Source organism: Furipterus horrens, unplaced genomic scaffold (genome assembly GCF_987537825.1).
Source record: "Furipterus horrens unplaced genomic scaffold, mFurHor1.1.pri manual_scaffold_21, whole genome shotgun sequence".
Lineage (NCBI taxonomy): Eukaryota > Metazoa > Chordata > Mammalia > Chiroptera > Furipteridae > Furipterus > Furipterus horrens.
In genome coordinates, this window is record NW_028327191.1 from 1,262,303 (window position 1) to 1,283,651 (window position 21,349).

Here is a 21,349-nt window from a genome sequence, read left to right on the forward strand (position 1 = left end):
CTGAGACTGCTTTAACCGAGAGAAAAGCGCAGAAGTGACAGTATGTGGTTTCTGTCTCGGCCACTGAAACACCGAGCCGCCTCGGAAGATTACCTAGTAGCACACAGAGGCCTCCACGCTGGAGGCCCCCGTAATCACTTGGCCAAGAGTCCCAGCTGAGCCCATCCTCCTAACCATACCTGCCGCCAAGGTGCCAGCTGTGTGAATGAGAAACAGTCAAGCATGTGGACCTTCCAGCCCAGCTGTTCACATCCCCTCGCATCCCTCAAACCCCCACCCCGCCAAGTCCCAGACACAGCGGAATAGAGATCAGCCACCCCTGCCAGAACCTGTGAACGTAATAAAACAGCGGTTGTTTCACGCTGAGTTGGGGAGTGGTTTGTTCTACAGCAACGGTAAGCAGGAAACAGATACTAAGTACTTAACTAAGTTAACAGAAATGAGAAGAAAAGTTGGAACACATGGCTCTCTATCACTGAATAGCTCCAACAACTAGACGGCAACCCTGTTTTAAGAGAGGAAAACGTGAGCTCCTTCGGCCCGCTTCCCTAGCAAAGCTCACACCTGCCTACGGCAGGCACACCAAGGCAGGCCTGGGCTAGGCAAGGGAGGCAGGACGAGGCCAGAGGCGGAGGCAGTAAGTAAGCAGAAAGTCATCAAAACACCGCAAATGCCTCAATAACAAAAGCTGCTCGTCCCAGTTGAAGTTCTTCTGGGTGCCGAGCTAGGAAATGGTTCTAGGTCTATGCTCCCCAGGATTCTCATTCTGTTGTAGAACCTGCTTCTGTGGTCAATGAAGTCATAAAGGTACTGACTGTACGTGTCAAGAACAGGGTTCTATGAAACTCTGGAATTAAAAACCTTTGGGTTCAGCTTACTCAAGTTTCATATAAATTCTACCAATACTACAGATTTTCATGTAAAATGTTCATAATACAAAGCCCACAAGATTTAACTTCCACCCCAAAGTGACTGCCTAACTATTAGTAAGAAATACAAACAAAATAGCTGCTTTGTTCAAGTTTCAACTATGGACGCCAAGACTCCACGCGGCCCCCGGAGTGATGCCTTATCTAGTCCTCACAGGATCATGTGAGACTCACCCCGGCTCAGCAGCTCAGGCGGCTCAAGTGCAGTGCTAAAAGGACTCTAGTTTACAGAAGAAGCAGGGACCCCCAAAACCCCCTTTCTTCCAGGGCTGTCCAATCACTACGCAGGCAGGTGCGGACAGGTCAGCACAAACCCACCACTTCGTGCAGGGCAGCTCCAGGCACACACTCAAAATTCTTGTGTTCAGACAACATGAAAGCTGGGAGAGCCGCAGGGAAGAGATGCTTTCTCCTTCAGGTTTAATGTGAAAGTTTAAAACGGATGTGAGACAGGTAAGTTTCTGCTTTAGTCCTCCCAGTGGTGATCAGAAGAAGCTGCACCCCCTGACCTTTACTCCAGCTTGGGAACAAATTCCAGATAAAATTTGACTATCTCCAGGATTCTCTTTGAAATTAAATATAACAGGTGCTATTTTATATTAAACTGTGTATGTCTCCCATATGTAATTACAATATAGTTATGTGCTACATAAATAATCAAAATAATCTTCTACTCACTACAAATTTTTACCTTCACCTAATTTACATATAGAAGAAATTAAAATAACCCTCAAATTAAAGTCTATAAGATCTTTTCCCAAACACTGACCAAATAAAAAATATTAATTCATCAGAGACTGACTTTTTTTAAAGGTCCAAACAGCTTGATTCAATAGATAGCTGTGCTTAAGTTAAAAAGCAGATTAAATGAGATATTACATATTTAAAATGAGACATTACATAAAGTATTTTGTACTAATGCCTGCTGTATACTAAGTATAGTAGGGTTAAATATTTTTATTCTCCACAACCACACTTTCTTACAAAGAACAAATTTTAAAAACTCACGCAATTAGAAAATTTCACTCTATTGGAAACCTCTCTTCTGTAGTCACAACACAATCCACAGGAATACAGCTTAGCTGGCCAGCCTTCACTGAACACTAAGACAACAATTCATATTTTTTAATTGATTTTTAATTTTTACTTATTGATTTTAGAGAGAGAAAGGAAGGGACAGGGAGAGAGAGAAACATCGACTGTCGTTTTATCCAGTTATGCATTCACTGGTTGTGCCCTGACTGGGGATTGAACCCACAACGCCTTGGCATATAGGGACGATCTCTAACCAACGGAGCTGCTCGGCCAGAGCAAGGCAGTGCTTCTTAAAGTGGGGTCCCTGGACCTACAGCATCCAGACCACCTGGAACTTGTGAGAAATGAAAGCTCTAGGTCCAAACAGTAGAATCAAGGTTGGGAGCCTCCAGGTGCCTCTGGTGTTCGCTCCAGTTAGGGAGCTTAGCTCAGGGCGCTCTGATCTGCAGGAACTGGAAGCCCTACAGAACAAAAGCAGCACAGTTCCTAGGTACGGCCTCTGTGGCAGGGTGTCATACACACAGTAGGCACTCAAATTCGAACAAGGTAGTAATAGTCTCACCTACCCAACCGCTGGCTAGACAACAAACACCATCAGTTCATCTACTGTATTTCACAGAGTTAAGAAATTCTGATGGCTGTTTGCATTAACTAATAATAAGTAAGTCCATGGTGCGCACACACCAGGAGCTGTTAAATTAATTGGCAAAGCCCTGGGTTCTCCGGTACTTCGGCAAATAACCGGACTTACACGTGTCAGTGAAGAATACATTTCTGCTTTCACCAGTATACAAACAGGAGTTTTGCATGGCTTTATACAAGTCAACTATAAAACGTAAATTAAAATGCACACTTTTTATTGACTTCAAAAAGCATCTTATTTCACGTATCAGCCAACTGTAAGAGCTGGACCCAGGATGGATTCTGATTTCAACGAGGTGTTTACAAAGTAGACCACTGAGGAAAACTGAACACTGACTAGATATTTGATATTAAGGAATTATTATAAAGAGGCTGTAATTATGTTTTTAAAAAGGCAGTTTTATCTCTTCTAAAAGCGTTAGAAATGACATGATGAAACGCACTGAATCTGCTTCTGGGGGAGAATGAACGGCATGGGGACTGGCTGCTGAGCTGGGAGGACATGGGGGGGCCAACCACACACCCAGTTTCTTGACCCTGCACTCCTGACACGGGGGCCAGAGGGTCCTTTGCTGGGGAGAGGGGGGGCCGCCCTGCGCACCGCAGAACGCTCAGCGGCACTTCTGGCCAGCAGCAGCTCTCTTCAGTGTGACACCAGAAACGCCTCCAAGCACGGTCAAACGTCCACTGGAGGGCAAAGCTGTCCCTGGCTGACAACTTATTAAACTCACTACTACTTATTCATTTGACGTTTTCCATAACAAAACACTTTTAACTCTTACTTTAATCATGCTCTGTACTGGAACAACTACATCTCCCTACTTGAATAACCTTCTACATATTTTGGGAAGTTGCCTGATCCACAAAATGCAAAGGGGTCTGAGCGGGAGACCTGGATCCGAGGAGAGGCGCTGCTACCCAGCAGTCGGCGGTCACAGCAGCGCCTGTCACCTGTCTGCACCTCGGCAACTTGTTACGTGCGATTATCTGGCTGATCCTTTGAGTTATAAGATCTTTTATGCACCCATCAGCTAGAAGTGGATATTCACATTTGGAAATAAATGAGAAGATAGTGGACAAGAATAAAGATAATATTCTCATAGCAAATTATCTGCCTTTTACTCTTTTTGACCAACAGGCAACATTCTTATCACGATATGCGTGATTATTTGAAATTTGAACACATCCGTGACAGCACGGGCGGCCCCGGGAGTGCGCCGCGAAGAGCAGACAGACAGAAGGACGAGCGTCATGGCCTCGCCCGTGAGGCAGGACACAGAAAGCAACAAGTGAGCCAACAAAACGGCCGCGCAGACGGCCGGCAGCGCGGGGCGGCCCCGGCCGCACTCCTGACGTTCACGCATGTCATCGGCCCGTGGTACCCCGGCTCGTTTAGTTAAAACTTCACTAAAACTCGCGAGGTGAGCAAACTGCAAACGCTCTTGCTAGTGCAGCCCTCGTGACCGAAACGCCCGTCCCCGGTAAGTGGATCTTGAGAAGCGGGGTCAGCGGGCGGAGCGCGGGTTCGATCCCCGGTCAGGGCGCAGGCCTGGGCTGCGGGCCGGATCCCCCGGCGGGGGCGCGCGGGAGGCCGCCGCACACGGACGCCCCCCCCCCTACAAATGAAGAAATAAAGTCTCTAAAAAACACTGCGGGGACAAAGGGCAGCTCGGGGGCCCGGGGCTGGCCGGCAGAAGGGGGAGGGCTCGGGCCCTTTCCGGGCGGCGGACACGCTGACACAGCCCCCCGGGGCCCCCGGCCCGCACGGCAGCGACTCCCCGCACCCCTCCTGCGTTTAGAGAGCGGAGGGCTCGGGTCTGAGACGGAGCTCCGCAGAGCGGCGCGGGGGCCGCGGCGCACACCCTTCACGGGCCTGAACCCCCTTCCGCCCGCCCCGCAGCGGGCCCTCGGGGCAGGCCGACACAGCCCGGACCCCCGCGCCCGGCGCCCGGGGCAGGCGCCTCGCCGGACGGAGCAGGAGCCGGGGACACGGCAGGGACAGCCCCTCACCCCCGCAGCGGAAGTCGCGCGCGGGGTCCTCCGGAGCCGCGGCCCCCCGGCGGCAGCCCCGCGCGGCCTCGCCCCCCTGCAGGGCCCCCCACGCAGGTGCGGCGACAGCGGCGGGCAGCGCGCTCCCGCCCGGGGGGCTCGGCCGCTGCTCCCCGGGCCCCACGCGGACCCCGCGCCCTCCGAGGCCTCCCGCCGCGACCCCCTCCCCCGAGGTCCCGACCGCGTCCGCCCGCACCGCGCGCGTCCCGGCCCGGCGCCACCCGAGGGCGCTCCCCGGCCCCTCAGGAAGCGGGCCGCCCGGCCTGCCCGCCCGCGTCACTTACGTTCTCGGTGTCCCGTTCATTCACCGTGGGCAGCGGGGTCCTCGTGGACATCTTCCTTCGCTTCGCTTGTGCGCACGCGAGGCGGAAAGGAAACAGCGCGGCCGCAGGGCCCGGCGACGGCGTCCGCAGGGGCCAGCGGTTCTGGAGCGGCGCCGCGGGAGGGGCTCCCCTCCCCCACGGCCGCCTAGATCCCGGGCCGGGCCCGGGCCGTCCCCCGGCGGGTCCCGGGGCTCATGCTCCCCCGGCCCCGGCGGCCGCGCCGAGGAGCCTGCCCGCGGGCGGCGGTGGCGGGGCCGGGCCGCCGGCGTCCCCGCGCCTCAGGACGCCCCGCGGTCCCGGACCCCCTCGCCTCCTCCTCCTCCGCCCGTCGCTCCGCGGGGTTTCAGCGCCCGGGCCTCCACACAGCGCCGCCGGCGGCCCCTGAAGAGAAGGCGGAGGAGGATGTGCGGGAAGTGGAACGCAAGACAGGCCGCCGCGGGCTGCGGGCGCCGACCATGGAGCGGGCTGCGGAGACGGCGCCTGCTCCCGGCTGCGCTCCTCCCTCCGGCTCGCTTTCCGCCTCAGCCTCCGCCTGGGGGCCCCCGCCACTCCCGGCACCTCGGAGCCTCACGGACCCAAGATGGCCGCCCGACGGCTTCCTCTGGTGCCTCCGGGTGCCGGAAGTGACGACATCGCCCCTCCCAGAGTCCGGCCAATCAGCGCGGCCGAAGGAGCCAGTCCGGCTGCTGTTGCTAGGGGCGACTTGGCAGTGTCTCGGGCCCAGGGGGCGGGGCCCAGGGCTGGGAACTTATCTCGGGTCCTGGCGGGTCCCGGCGGGTTCCCCCGGCGGCGGGTTCCCAGCGTCCGGAGTACGCGGGGACCCCCGAAAGAGCCGGCAAACGGCCTCGGGCAGCGTCCTGCGTCCCATTGCTGGGTTGGCATCTACAGTGGTGATCGAGTGCCTGCTCTGTGCAAAAGCTGAGGTCGCGTGCCCCGGACCGCGCTGCCCAGAATCGAGTCACAGCCGCAATCACAGGCCCGGGGATGCGGGAGGTGCCGAGCTCCTGCATCATTAGCGGGAGTCGAGGACTCGATCACCTTTCCTGCCCCGGCTCTGGGCGGCCGGGCTGGGCTCGGCATCCTGCCCCGGAGGAGCGCACTGTCAGGAGGAAGATTGGACCCAGACCCGGCTAAACGCCCTGCGGAAGGAAGAGTGTTAAAGGGGGGTTGGCGCGTTGCGGGGTGGGGGGCGAAGCAAGGCCCTAGAACCACCCCCCGCTGCTGGTTCCCAGATGCCCCAGGGGGTTTCTAATACACCGGCGTAGAGCTGCTGGAGGGCTGGAAGCACCCCCGGGTCCCAGGCCGGGAATGAGTTCGGCGGACACTCGCACTCTAGGACAGTGGAAATGCTACCTCCTCCGGAAGCCTTCCTTGCCCTCTCTCTTCTGCTTGCGTCCTGGGGTCGTGCCCAGAGTCTGGCGAGCGGTGCATGGCACCCATTGGTGCAGGGTTCTGAGGAAGGAGATCGGTATGGGTTGGAGTAACATGAACCGTTACGGAGAGGCTACCTTGTGGGTCCATTACACTCGTTACCTCATTTAAGCCTCAGCGTAACCCTATAGGACGGGAAGGCACACCTGGAGATCTGACGTCTGAACAGGATGCGGTGACTTGACCACAGTGGCCAAGTGGAGCTGGGATTTAAACCCACATCCTAGAACTTCCCTAACAGATAGGGGTATGTAATGAGTATGTCCTGCTTTTCTTCTTCTATTGCTGTTGTTTTTCCTCTTTTGTCCCCCAGTATGTGAACCGTCTTGCTGTGTCTGGAATGTTTCCTGCTCTGTGAAACATATGTCTTTAAACACCAGAATCATCCCCAGAAAGGACATGCTCTCAAAAGCACGTGAGAACTAAGATGTAGGTGGGGCTTCTAGCTCACCCTCTCTGGCAAGTGTTCACCAGGCCAAGGGCAGCCCTGTTAAAAGGTTATCGTGGGCCTTGGCCAGGCAGTTCGGTGGGTGAGAGTGTCATCCCAATATGCCAAGGGTCCGGGTTTGACACCCCCCCCCTCCCCGATCAGGGTACAGGGCACGTACAAGCAACCAGTGAATGCAACAGTTAAGTGCAACAACAAATCGATGTTTCTCTCCCCCCACCCCACTCACTCTAAAATCAATTTTTTTTTTAAATGTGGCTGCTTTTCTCCCTCTTTGGCCAAGCAGAAATGGTTGAATTCTTGTCAGTTAAATGTGTGTCTCATACACTTCAACTGAAATGTGGGTAGCACAAGATTTTGGGAACCCCAGCAGGGCACCTGGCCCAGGTTGAGCTGGGTCAGGGAGGCTTCCTGCAGAAAGGTGTTTCTGCTGAGTCTGAGAGCATGGCTGGAGGTAGCCAGGTGAGGAGGGGTGGAGGGCAGTCCAAGCAGGAGGACGGGCTGTGCAGGGGCACAGAGGACGAGAGGTGAGCCTGGAGGGGCAGGCAGGAGCCAGGCCAGGTTTGGGCACGGCATGGCACTCAGCACTGCATTCCGATGACAGGAATGTCAACTAGGTCAAATGGAAAACACCCACAGGACCCATAAACGGGTATTAGCCTCGGGCAGCGGTACTGGGGAGTGAGGTTTCCACCTAGAAGGTTTCTAACCGAATCCACACATTAAATAATGAGTCGAGTCAGAGAATGCCAAAAGGTAGGAAACTAAGCTGACATCTTCGCTCAGGATGCTTCTGGTTTCCATACAGGCTAGAATTAAAGAAACACTTCGAACTTTTCACTGCACTTATGTCAAATGACATCATGGTACTACAAAGAGCTGGGATTGGGAGGCAAGGTGTGCCTGTTACATGCAAAAAAAAAAAAAAGATGAGGAGGAGGAGGAAGAGAAGCAGGAGAAAAAGAAGAAAAGAAAAAAGTCTTGTTCTGTCTGAAGGACCCTCTGTGGCTCTGAATCATGTCCCTCTGTGGACCTGTGGCCTGGAAGGAATGGGAGGGCGAGGCCTGGAAGTTGCTCTCAGAATGCCTCGGTCCTTTTTCATATTCCTTGTTTCTTACTGTCGTGTTAAAATCAGTTCTATCTCAGGCTCCTGAAACTGACAAGACATAACTATACATGCCAAGCTATGTATGTACATAGGTATGCTCTGTCATGCCAAGAAGGAAGGTCAGCTGGAGAGGTCAGAAGCTGAAGATAACACAGTCCTACCTTTGCTGCTGTAGGACAGAAGAGGGACTGAGCCTCAAAGAGGCCAAGTGGTCGTCTGAAGCAGCACAGCCGGTTAGCAGAGCCCCAGACCTGTGCCCGGGGCACTCCCAACCACTGCCACCGTGGAGGGCGGCCAGGTCGCACCTCTGGGCCGGTGCTCCTGGCACCTCATCCAGTTTGGACAGCAATGGAAAGCACGCATCAGCCCGGGCCCCACACCACAGGGCTCACAAGCACCAGAGGGTGTGGGCACTACTGCGAACAAGCAGCCATTCCTAGGGTGTGTGTGTGTGTGCGTGTGTGTGTCTGTGATTGATACGGAGCAGAGAGCTCTGTGTGTGTGTGTGTGTGTCTGTGATTGATACGGAGCAGAGAGCTCTGTGTGTGTGTGTGTGTGTGTCTGTGATTGATACGGAGCAGAGAGCTCTGTGTGTGTGCGTGTGTGTGTGTGTAATTGATAGGGAGCAGAGAGCAGTGTGTGTGTGTGTGCATGTGTGTGTCTGTGATTGATACGGAGCAGAGAGCTCTGTGTGTGTGCGTGTGTGTGTGTGTAATTGATAGGGAGCAGAGAGCAGTGTGTGTGTGTGTGCATGTGTGTGTCTGTGATTGATACGGAGCAGAGAGCTCTGTGTGTGTGCGTGTGTGTGTGTGTAATTGATAGGGAGCAGAGAGCAGTGTGTGTGTGTGTGTGCGTGTGTGTGTGTGTGATTGATACGGAGCAGAGAGCTCTGTGTGTGTGCGTGTGTGTGTGTGTAATTGATAGGGAGCAGAGAGCAGTGTGTGTGTGTGTGTGTGTGTCTGTGATTGATACGGAGCAGAGAGCTCTGTGCGTGTGTGCGTGTGTGCGTGTGTGTGTGTGATTGATACGGAGCAGAGAGCTCTGTGTGTGTGCGTGTGTGTGTGTGTAATTGATAGGGAGCAGAGAGCAGTGTGTGTGTGTGTGCGTGTGTGTGTGTGTAATTGATAGGGAGCAGAGAGCAGTGTGTGTGTGTGTGTGTGTGTGTGTGTGTCTGTGATTGATACGGAGCAGAGAGCTCTGTGCGTGTGTGCGTGTGATTGATACGGAGCAGACAGAGCTGAGCACCGAAACAAAGCCGCACTGAGAAGAGAAGGGGTGTGATAACTGGGGGAGCCTGGGGTCATCAGGCCTGAAGGCAGTGGAAAAGTTGGAGCTAGGCCAGGGTACCCCCAAGTAGGCCACAGAAGCTTGAAGGCTCTAAAAAGTATGAAGTCCACTCCAGATTCCACCCCCAAGTGTCCCCCAACATGAGGGGGACAGAGCTCCCAGACTGCCCCTCTACAGGCATTCCTGGCCTCGCCCTTCCTCGGCTGTCTATGGCCCCTGCGAAGGCCTAATGACCGGCCCTGGCTTCCCTCTCTGCTCCCTGGCCTCTCTGCATGTGTGCGCTCCCATTTCACAGATGAGAAAACTTACACTCCTAAAGGGTAATAAGTTTGCCGAGCTCCCTGAGCTGGTAAATGCTGACTCTGGCATTGGTGACAGGCCCGTAACTCCATCTTCTGTGTCCTGGAGCCCATGTGGGGTCTGGAGAGTGTCTGAGCCAACCAGCGAGGTGGGCCTCCCGTCCCAGATCACACCCTAGCGCCAGCCGGCCCTGGCACTGGCAGGCTTGCATGGACTTCAGACCCTGGGCAGTGAGAAAAGGAAAATGAACCGTGAGTGACTGACCCGCCCATCAGAGCCGGGAGGAGCCTCGGAGTGTGCTGACCAGGAGGAAGCTGAGGCTGGGGACTGGTCAGGGACAGAGGAGCTGGAGCGGCCCAGCATCATTTCCAGCTCTGACGATGCAGGAGTTTGAAAGGCCTCCCCCAGGCTGCCTGGCGCGTGCCAGGGCTGGGCTGCTTATAGGGCCATCCTGGCAAGGGGAGGGGGCACCAGTGGGTCTGGATGGAGGGAACCCCAGTGGCCACCTCCACAGAGCGGGGGCTGTGGATTCTCCACAGTGCCCCATGGCGGCATTCTCCCCTGGTCTCGGCACATCAGTTTCCTATGGCCATGGTGACCGATGACCACAGACAGTGGCTTAAAACAACATACGTTTATTCTCACAGTCTGGAGGTCAGAGACCAAAATCAAGGGGTCAGCAGTGCCACAGTCCCTCTGGGGGCTTCCGGGGAGGGTCTGTCCCTGACCTCTTCCAGCTACCGGAGGCAGCACCATTTCAATCTCCAGTCACTCTGCCATCCCCTCTTCTGCCTGTCAGCTGTCAACCGTCTGACTCCCCTCTGCCTTTCCTTCCTAAGGACACTTGGGGTGGCATTTTGGGTCCATTCGGATAATCCGGGATAACGTCCGCATCTAAAGACCCTTAACAGAATCACATCTGCAAGATCTTCTCCATCTACAAGGTCACATCCACACATTCCTGATATCTTGGGGGCCACTGTTTGGCCCACTATACTCAGGCTTAGTGGGACTAATAACTCGCCCAACTAATTTGTCACCAACCTGAAGTGACAAGATGACCAAAAAAGTGTGGCCAAAATGTGTGGGTAGTTTATACTGGCTGTTTTTGTGATTTTGAAAGAAAGGAAGGTAATTCTTCACTTGCTGGCAATGCACTTAATTTTACCTTGAAGTCGGTGCGTTTGGGCATAATTAACAGCTGACCCACCACCTTTCTGTCCCTCTGATTCCATGTGGGAAACTGACCCCCGCACTGGGCCCTGGCTGCCGGAGTGGCCTTGCCTAAGACCCCTCCTGCCCACCCTGCTGGTCCCAGTGACTTGGCTCATCACATCCCCCAGCACACAGCTGGGAGAGCCGCTGTCAAGGCAGCACTTGGAAAGTACCTGCCGCCAGTGTAATTCCAGGTCAAAGACGAGAGCAGGACCGAAGGAGCAAAACCCTCACAGGTCCAGCCTCTTGTCCTGAGAAGTCCCTGCCCTGGAGCCAGGCACAGCGGGAAGCACAGAGCCCGCGAGCTGTCAGAACAGGCCTGTGTTCCGGCGGGTGCGGCCTCAGACATGAGCTGTCCAGGGCAGGCCTTCTGAGTCAACCTGAGCCCCACCCCCGCGCCCTCCCCGTGGGGCTGCTGGACTCAAAGCCGCCTTTCACGGAGCGGGCAGGGGCGCAGATGACTCGGGACACGCGGTGCGTCTGCGCCTGGGTGAATAATTGAAGTGCTTCAGTATTAATAAGCAGGAACTGGTTTCTGTGGCCAGGGAAGCCCAAAGGAGATTCTGTCCAAGCAAACGCTGAAATGTAGACCTAAGGCAGGGCGCTCACACACAAACAACAAGACTTCCCAAAGCTCTTCTAAAAATAGAAACTTACACACCCTTACACATCCCCAGATAATGGCCAGGTCAAAGAAATCAGGAAGGAAAATGCTGAATTGAATGGTAAGGAAAATTTCACATGCCAAAACTTGTGGAATACAGTGAAAACGGTATTCAGAGAGAAAATGATAATCTTATATGTTAAGAAGAAAAGTGCTAAAAATGATGAGCTATGCATTAATATTATGAAGTTAGGGAAGAAAACATATATTCAAAGAAAATAAAAAGAACAAAATGAAAGCAGAAATTAATGAAATAGAGAACACAATGAGATCAACAAAGCCAAGAAAAACAAGTGAAAAAGCTAATGAGAAAGGTGAGACTCTCACCCGGCTAAGCACGAAGGAGCGGGGCGCAAGGAAAACACCAGGAAGTACAAAGGAAGCTGCGATGAGAGGTGCAGAGACAGAAAAGATGAGGGCACCCTATCAACAAATTTGTGTCAGTATTTTGAAAGTTTATACAAAACCAATTAATTTCTAGAAGACTGCATCATAACTACCCGACAAGAAGAAATGACTAGCCCTATAACTGTGGAACAAATTGAAACAGCTTTACAAGTGGTTTTACCAAATTGTCAAAGAACAGTTTCGGTCGCACGCAAATTCTTTCACAGGAGAGGAGAAGCCTAAAATCCATGACCCAAGCAAGCACCAGGAAGCACGAAAAGGAACAGTGACCGAAACCCCAAGAAGGAAGAAAGGAAATTATAAAGAGAAGAAAAGTAACGAAATTGCCAACGAGGCTCTAAGGCGCAGCTCTGATGAGACTTTTCAAAGCGAGTCACACAGATAACCATCTCAAGTGTAAAGACATGACTAGAGATCCTCCAGACATGACAATGGCAGTAAGAAGGTATTCTACACAACTTTATCGTAATAATTTTAAAAATCCAGGTGATACGGACAAATTCCTAGAAAAATACTCCTTACCAAATGGGCATGAGAATAAGTGGAAACCCTGAACTAGTCTTGTAACCGACAAGAGGGTGAGCCTGCAAGTCCAAACCTTCCCACAGAGAAAACCCTGGACTTGATGCGGTGACTAGCTTTCCCACCGAACATCTCATGCAAACTCTTCTGGAGAAAAGAAAAAGAGACGCTCATAAGTTTGTTTTAGTGGGACGGTGTAGTCTTTTCCCCTAGATCTGATGAGCACATTATCAGAAAAGAAAAGTACCTGCCAATACTATAATGGTCAGGAACGTATATGTTAGTGTGCTGTAGAATTTTAGTAATTAGTGTATGTGTGCCATGAGATGAAAAAAGTGAAAAACCACTGCACTAGTCTCTTAAGTTATGTAGAAAATAAAACGTGGAGCCCTGGCTGGTGTGGTCAGCGGACTGAGTGCTGGATCGATCCCCAGTCGGGGCGCACAGGCCTGGGTTGCGGGCCGGGCCCCAGGTTGGGGGGCGTGTGAGAGGCAACGAATTGATGGTTCTCTCTCTCTCTCTCCCTCCCTTCCTCTCGCTATAAAAAATAAAATCTTTTTTAAAAAAGGAAATAAAATATTGAGTTACAAACCAGTTATAACACTGCACTAGTTTACAGATTAATAATTTTTTAAATATATTATTCTCTTAAATCACATACAAAACAAAGAGTTACAAATCATCGTTGAATGATACCAGCTTTTACAACGGTCCGTGCGTTTACCTTTATCGAGGTCTCCGTTTCTTCCTCTGGCCTTGAGTTCCGGCCGAGTGCCCTTCGCCCAGCAGGACTCCCTGAGCACTCTAGCAGGACAGCTCTAGTGGTGACAGACCTCCTCAGCTTCGTGTATCTGGGAATGTCTGTTTCTCCCTCACTTTGGAACGACTGATTTGATGATGTCGTTCCTGGTTGACAGCTTTTTCCCTTGAGCACTTGGAACCTATCAACTCTCTGCCTTCTGGCCTCTAAGGCTTCTGATGAGACATCTGCAGAAAATCTCACCCAAGATGGAAAGAGGAAAATCCCCGTGCGCGATTCGCTCCCCTCTGGCTGCTTCCAACATTCTCTTCCTCATTCAAAAGTTTGGCTACAATCTGTCTCCATGTGAGTCTCTTTGGTTGATCCTACTTGGAGTTTGTTGAGTCTCATGTCTGTCATTTACTTTAGGAGGTTCACAGCCAGTATTTCGTCAGATTCTCAGCCTCCTCCTCTCTTCTTTTGCGGTCCCCACAATGCATATGCTGGTCCCGGCAAGTGTTCCACATGTCACTGAGGCTCTGTCTGTTCACTGCTCTTCACGCTTGTCCTCCATCTGCTTTCTTCTGTTGTTCAGAATGAATTTCCATCACTCTATCTTTTTTTACATTGTATGGATTATGCTATCAGTTGTCCTGATTTTTCCCCCTTTGCCACCCTCCACCCAGCACCCCCACTCCCTCAGGCGGTCCCCCCACCACTGTTCATGTCCGTGGGTTGTGCATGTAAGTTCTTTGCTCCCTTCCCTACACTGTACTTGACATCCCCGTGGCTGTTCTGTGACTACCTGTTTGTACTTCTTGGTCCCCTCCCCTCTTCACCCATCCCCCACGTCCCCTCCCATCTGGCAACCATTAAAATGCTCTCCATATCCATGATTCTGACTGTTCTTGCTTTGTTTTTTAGATTCATTTATTGATAGATATGTATTTATTGCTATTTTATTGTTCATAGTTTTGATCTTCTTTTTCTTAAGTCCCTTAACAATTCATATAGTAATGGTTAGGTGAAGATGAACTCCTTTAGATTATTCTTGTCTGGGAAGCACTTCATCTGCCCTTCCATTCCAAATGATAGCTTTGCTGGGAAGAGCAATCTTGGCTGTAGGTCCCTACTTTTCATGACTTTGAATACTTCTTGCCACTCCGTTCTAGCCTGCAGTTTCTTTTGAGAAACCAGCTGATAGTCCCCTGTAGGTAACTAACTGCTTTTCTCTTGCTACTTTTAAAATTCTCTTTATCTTTAACCTTTAGCAGTTTAATTAGGATGTGTTTGGTGTGGTCCTCTTTGCATCCATCTTGGCTGGGACTCTCTGTGTTTCCTGGACTTGCATGTCTATTTCCTCCACCAAATTAGGGAAGTTTTCTTTCATTATATTTTCAAACAGATTTCCAGTTTCTTGCATTTTCTTCTCCTTTCTGCACCCCTATGATGCAAATGTTGGAATGCTTGAAGTTGTCTCATAGGCTGCTATTCGATACTTTTTTTTCTTATTCTTGTTCTGATTGGTTATTTTTTGGTTCCCTATGTTCCAAATCATTGATTTGATTCTCAGCTTCATCCATTCTACTGTTCTCCTGTAAACTGTCCTTTATTTCCATTAGTGTATCTTTCATTTCTGACTGGATATTTTTTATGCTACTGAGGTTCTATCTTTTTGAGCATCTTTATAACCAATGTTTTGAACTCTGCATCTGACAGGTTGCTTATCTCCATTTTGTTTAGCTCCTTATCTGGAGTTTTGATTTGTTCTTTCACTTGGGCCATGTTTCTCTGTCTCCTCATTTTGGCGGCCTCCCTGTGTTTGTTTCTGTGTATTGGGTAGAGCTGCTTTGACTCTGTGTCTTGGTGTGTGGCCTAATGCAGTAGGTGTCCTGTAGGGTCCAGTGGCACAGCCTCCCCTATCACCGAAGCTGGGTACTTGAGGTGCACCCTTCCTCTGGGCTGGGTACACCCTCCTCTTGTAGTTGAGCCTTGGTTGCTGTTGGCAGGTCAATGGGAGGGATTTACCCAGGCCAGTCAGCTGCAAGGACAGGCTGTGACCACTGACCGCCAGCCTCTGCCCTTCGTGGAGAATCAGCTGTGCAGTGGCAGGGTGTTGGTACTCCAACGTGGTCTGTAGCTGTGGCCTGAGCTATAAAGCCATCTGAGGTGGCTGCTACTTGTGCTGGGCTTGGAGGTTTCCAGACAAAGCCAAGCTGTAAATCTAAGCTGGCTGCTGCTGGTACCGGGCCTGGGGCTACTTAGCAAGAGGTATGGGGGCTGGAGACGTACTGAGGCCAGCTCTTGTTTGAGAGAATTTAGGGATTTGTGAAGAATGAGCCATGACCAGCCGTTCATACAGAAAAGTAATGGTTAACAGTTTGGATGGTCCTGTACGGTCAGGTGGGATAGTCTCAGGGGATCTCCAGGGTGGAGCACTGTTAGCCAGGTTAATGGAATCTCAGATATGGCACCTGCCTGCCAGCTATGTGGCTTTGTTGGCAGAGAGCTCAGGAAAGGGACAATGACCTCTGCCCACCTTTCTGTCTGGTAGAAAGCTGTCCCCCAGCTCCTGCCTTGATGCCAGACCCTTCGCTTCCTCCCAATGTGCCACTGGTGCTTTTCAAGCTGCTACCCCAGCACTGTAGCTCAAGAGGGAGCGAGTCCGCGCAAGTCCACACATGGGTTCTTTATGGGGAACTGCCTGGGACTCCAGAAGTTTCTTCCACTGACTCAATCCCCACTGCCTTTTGCAACTAGAAGTTGTGGGGACCTATCTTCCTGGCACTGGAGCTCTGGGCCTGGGTGGGTCTTGGAGTGGGGGCTGGGACTCCTTGCACTTGAGATACCCCTCCTAAATTTTTGAAATAATTTTTATTTTTTAAAAGATTTTATTTACTTTTAGAGAGGGGGGAGGGAGGGAAACATCAATGTGCACCCGCAACTGGGGACCTGACCTGCAGCTGAGGCCTGTGACCTGACTGGGAATCAAACCAGCAAACTTTCAGTTCATAGGCCAGCGCTCAATCCACTGAGCCACACCAGCCAGGGCCCCTCCCAAATTTTTATCCACAAAACAGGGTTGTGAAACCACCCTGTTCTGCATCTCTGCTCCTTCTACCAGTCTGGATGGATGTGGTTTCTTTAATGTCACAGTTGTCAAGACTTCCATTCAACTCAATTTCTGACAGTTCTGAGTGATGGTTGTTCTATATTTTAGGATGTGGTTGTGCAAGGAGGTGAGCCGTGTTTACCTGTGCTGCCATCGTGACCCTAAGTCCCCACTGCCTTATTTTAAGTTCACTGATTTTTTCCTTCTGCCTTTGATTCCCTCTAGGGAAATTTTCATTTCAGTTATTACATTTTTTAGCTCCAGAATTTTTGGGGGTTGGTGGTGGTGGTGGTGGTTTTCTAAGTCTTTATTGATGTTTGCATTTTTTCTTCAGGTGTTTTCTTGACTTTCTCCACATCGTCCCTTTGTTGAGTATCTTTAAGATGGTTTTAAACTCTCTATGGATCTCCTAACCTCTTTTTCAGGAACAGTTTGTTAATCTTTTTCCCTTTAATAAGCCATATTTTTCTTTTCCCTTGTATACCTTGTGATTCTTAAATTTTGCTGTACACTGGATATTTGAATCTAATGTTTACTCTAAGTCAGATTCTCCCTTCTCCCCGGGGCAGCTGGGCTTTATTTCGTTACTATTAATTTTTATAGGCCGTCTCTGCTGCAACGGTCAGCCTGAGGCGCGAACTTAAGGTCTCCTCACATCCTTGTTGGGCCTGTCTTTCCCTGGGCACACGTGGTCAGTTTCTAATTTTTCTCATATATGCCATTGCTTTTGAATCTCCTAGACTTTAACGTGTGGCTCCCAGAAGGTGAAAATGGAAAAATATGAAGAGGAAGGAGGCAGGGGACCATGTCTTTAAATCTCCTGGAAGTCACGTTGGCCTGGGGAGGAGGGACTTGCAACACTGGGGATGGGTGGAACAGCAATAGCTTCCCTCCTCTTCCTCTACCCTGTTAGCAGCAGCAGCAGCAGCAGCAGCAGCGTCGCAAAGAGCACAGGTCCCTGATATTGGGAGGTCAGGGCCTTTATGGCCCTCGCTAGTTCCTGAAAGCCGTGTGCACGTTGCTCCGGGAACATGTGCACAGCTGCTCGCCGCCAGGCCGGTGGCGGACAACGGGCAGCTGCTCCTGGGCCAGAGTCGGAACTAACCAAGACGAACTGCGAGCCTCTCGTCCGGGGAAGCTGGAAGCCTTCAGCAGACACGAGTTCCAGAAGACGGATGTCAGACAGGTGCTGCCAGTGCAGCTGGTGTCCTGGTGGGAGAGTCCTGGGTAATTCCCCCTCCTCCCAGAATCCTCTTTTAAGCTTCATCCTTTACTAATGTTTCAGTTATAGTTTTGGGATTGGCATCTGTTTGGGGTTCAGCCGACAATTTTAGCCAGAAGCCACAATTATGTTGTTTTCCTAATTTCTATTTAACTCTTTTAATACACACCTGGACATTCCTGATTATCTTTCTTCATTGTTTTAAAAAATATGATTTCTATAAAGACTTAGAACAGTTAATATAATCTACCTGATGAGTATCCAAAAAGTGAGGGCTAACCTAAACCTGTTGTGTTTTCCTTTCAGTCTAGAGGTTTGTCCTTATGTGTGGTTATTTCCTACTGTAAGCTCCTATTTTGAACTTGACCTGCTGGATTGAGCAGAGAGAGGGAGAAAGCAGGCTTCCAAGGGTGGGAGCCAGGGCTGCTGCAATCAGAGGACGGCTCCCAACTCCCGGGTCCCGGGTTTATGTGGGCGCCCCAGGCTCGTCCTCACGTCACCACTGCACCTCTGTGCTGACTCAGGTGTGCACCTTCAGGGTCCCCAACTTCCAAGTTTGCGTGCACTGCACAGGTCTCTGATCCAGTTTAAGTTCCTGTCTTCGCTACTCTCCTGCCACATTTCCCAGTGGTTTCGGTGAGCAGTGCAACATATTTAAAATGTGAGAGTTAATTTCTACAGAAACAAACCACCTTTTTCAGTGGTTGGGGCCTTTTGAGCAAAGTCCAACTCATGCCTGAAACGGAGTCTCCAACATTTAATTTTTACATCAATCTTCTTTTTTAAAGATTCCATTTATTTCTACAGAGAGGGGAGGGGAGGAGGAGAGGGAGGGACACCCACGTGCAAACGAACACTGAGCTGTTGACTCTCGCATGCCCCCAACTGGCATGACCTGACCAGGAATCTAACCAGCACCTTCTGGCGCACAGGACACCTAACCCACTTAGCCACGCCTGACAGGGCTTTTGTTTTTTCGTTTTTCAAACAGGGAAATTTGGTCTGTTTACACTTACTTTTAGACCTTGTTAGATTTCTTATACACTTTTGAGATTTTTCCTTTTCTTCTTTTGTTTGGCCATTTTTCTACCTCCTTTTTCCTGTTAAGTTAGAAATTCTATGCTTTCAATTCCACTACTGATTCCCTTGCCATTTCTTTCGGTCATAATTCACCCCGCTGATTAGGCTGAGCCAGACTGGCGAGGGCTGAGAGCCGAGTTTGGGAACCCTCAGGTTTGGGTGGGAGTCCAGGCCCTGCACTGAGCCAGGGCTCGGTAAGATGCCATCCCCCAAGGCAACGCAAATTTGAAGTCTCAGAAGTCTATCCACGTGATCACCCGGTCAACAACAGTGACAGTGACAGTGATGGAGACTGGCCAGCTGAGAGGGTGAGAGGGTCAACAGGGCACAGGGTGGTGGTGGATGAAGAGATGGACAAGGTCAGCATGAAAAAAGTGGAGGAAGTAAAGGCAGTGTGGCTTGTGAAGGGGTTGGTTAGGGACCACAGGAAAAGGAACAAGAAAATTCAGGGAAAAAAGAACCATGTTCTTAACCTGGCTGGTGTGGCTCGGTGGGTTGGGTGTTGTCCTGCAAACCCAAGGGTCGCCAGTTTGATTCCCCATCAGGGAACATGCCTGGGCTGTGGACCAGGCCCTGGCTGGGGGTGTGCAAGAGGCAACCAATGATGTTCCTCTCGCATGTTGACGTCTCTTTCCCTTCCTATCTTCTCCTTTTTCTAAAAAAATTTGAAAGAAGAACCATGTTCTCTTGGTCTTCCCACAGATCGGGGTATGACCTGGCTAGAAGGCAAAGCATGCGCTCAATCACTCACGTCCCAATGCCCACCCACTCCTCCGCCCCTCTGTTCCTGCACTCAAAACATCCATCCGTCCATCTAGCCATCCACCAACGCACCCAGTCCTTCACCTACCCACCCCCAGATCTACCTGCCCACGATCCAGACAGGCACTGGGCCATTTCCTGGGCAGCTCCTCTGTGTGCAAGCCCAGTTCTGGGAACTTGGGGTACAGATACGTCAGATCTGTCCCCACCCTTGCAAATGTCCGTCAGTGGGAGAGAAGTGGAAACTCCATGAGCACAGACTCTGCTGTTGCCTTGACAGATAAGCAAGACTTCCCTGCCCTGGCAGGTGTGGCTCAGTGGATTGAACGCCCACCTGCAACAGAAAGGTTGTTGCAGGTTCGATTCCCCATCAGGGTACTGAGGGCCTGGTCCTTAGTTGGGGGCGCATGAGCAGCAACCAGTTGATGTTTTACTCCCTCCCTTACCCTCTCTCTGAAAACAAATAAAATCTTAAAAAAAATAAAAATAAAAAAATTTCCAGCTCTATATTCATGTCCCCCTTTCTCCTGCCTCCTGGCCGCTCCCCCGAGACACCGAAGGCTCCTCAACCCTTGTGGTGGGCCAGACTTGGCAGCCACACTTCAAACCCCTTGTTGCGGCCCTGCCTGCTCAGCCGCCGCCAAATGGAGCTGCTGGGGGCTGAAGTGACCTGACTGAGCTGTTGGGGACCAGGGGAGCCCACAGACACACCTCTCCAGGACTCTTGAATTGGGAGGTCCGGAGGACTGACCATCAGCAAGCGAGAAAGGCTGATGGACGAGGGACCGAGGGACAGCTGTCATGAAGACGAGGAGTGCGGCGCTAGAGGGCCAGGAAGTCTATGGGACGTGGGAAGAGACCCAGAGAGACCCACAGAGCAGCACACAGGGGCCGTGCCCTGGATGGGGTGCTTTCCTGCCCACGTTACTACAGCCCTGGTTGGTACAGCGTGTCCACAAGGCTGAACCTGGGACACCCGGGTTCTCTCAAGGTCAGGCTTGTGCAAAGTCACCATCTTCCTCCTCCAGTTGGCTCCACAACTTAGCGTTACTTTTTATCACCAGAAGAACTTGACTGTCACACAAGGAACGTGCCACCACTGACAGTGCTTTTGCCCCCAGTTTGAATTCCCCAACTCCGCAACCAGAGCTGCCCCCGGCCTGGAGACCAGAACAAAACGCCGTGCGGGAGACCTCAGGCCCTGAGCCTCCAGGGAAACCTTCCTGGGTGCTGGCCTTTACCCACACCCACAGGATATACAAAAGGGAAGGCGCCATGAACCCCAAACGCTCCGACTCTGCTGCCGGTTGAAACGGAAATGAGCTTGGTCACCCATGCAGTTCACAACACTGCACCCTCAAACCGCCAAGGCTGCTTGGGGACCCCAACCTTTCCAAGCTGAAGTGCATCCTCATCTGACCAGTCTAGCCCCCAGTACAGCTGCTCAGTCACCCTTGACCCGAGCCTCCCACGCAGCGGGGTGACGCACACGTGATTCTGTCCCCGCAGCTTGTGAGGCTGAGACAGCCCACAGGCCTTGGGCTGAGGATGAGGCCCTCTGCCTCCCCCACTATCCCCTGCACCCACTACAGGGAGCAGCTTCAATTTACAGATGTACCCCCACCACTTCACCCCCGTACCCCACGGCAAAGCCCAGCTCATTCCTTGAGGTGCTGCCTCTTCCATAAACATGTCCACCACGCCCCCACTTCCTTCTTCCCTCTACAGTTCCACCCTCCGGCCGAGTCTGGCCTGGCAGCCCCAGCGGGGTGGGCACGCGGCGACTGCAGTTGCCCCGCAGCTGCAGCTTCACCCCGGGACGCGCTCGGACGCTTGAGTGTTGCTACCCCAGGTCCCACCCACTCACCCGAAGGACGGGAAAGCTCTTCCTGGTGCCACAGGAGGACCCAGTATGCGTCTGGGCAGAAGCCACGGGCCCAGCTCCCTGTGGTTGTGCTGCGGGACCTGGAGCCAGTCCAGCCTCCTCCTGCAGGCTCTTCCCCCTCATTTAGTGCGACCAAATCCCTGTGCATGAGGGCCCCTGGGACCAGATCGGCCCGGCCGCACCCACCC

The 21,349-nt window shown here is 52.0% G+C and overlaps 1 protein-coding gene across 6 annotated transcripts in view; it reads right to left on the reverse strand.

Moving 5' to 3' along the window:
- MARK3 (microtubule affinity regulating kinase 3) overlaps nt 1-5,173 on the reverse strand; it is a 77,660-nt gene extending 72,487 nt beyond the window's left edge. For 3 of the 6 annotated variants that reach the window (XM_090265578.1, XM_090265577.1, XM_090265575.1), the window contains exon 1: nt 4,940-5,173. In XM_090265578.1, the coding sequence (XP_090121704.1) occupies nt 4,940-4,990 (51 nt within the window). In that variant the 5' untranslated portion in view covers nt 4,991-5,173. The remainder of the gene's footprint in view (nt 1-4,939) is intronic. The other 3 variants (XM_090265574.1, XM_090265573.1, XM_090265576.1) reach the window with 2 other exon arrangements.
- Between the last annotated feature and the right edge of the window lie 16,176 nt (nt 5,174-21,349).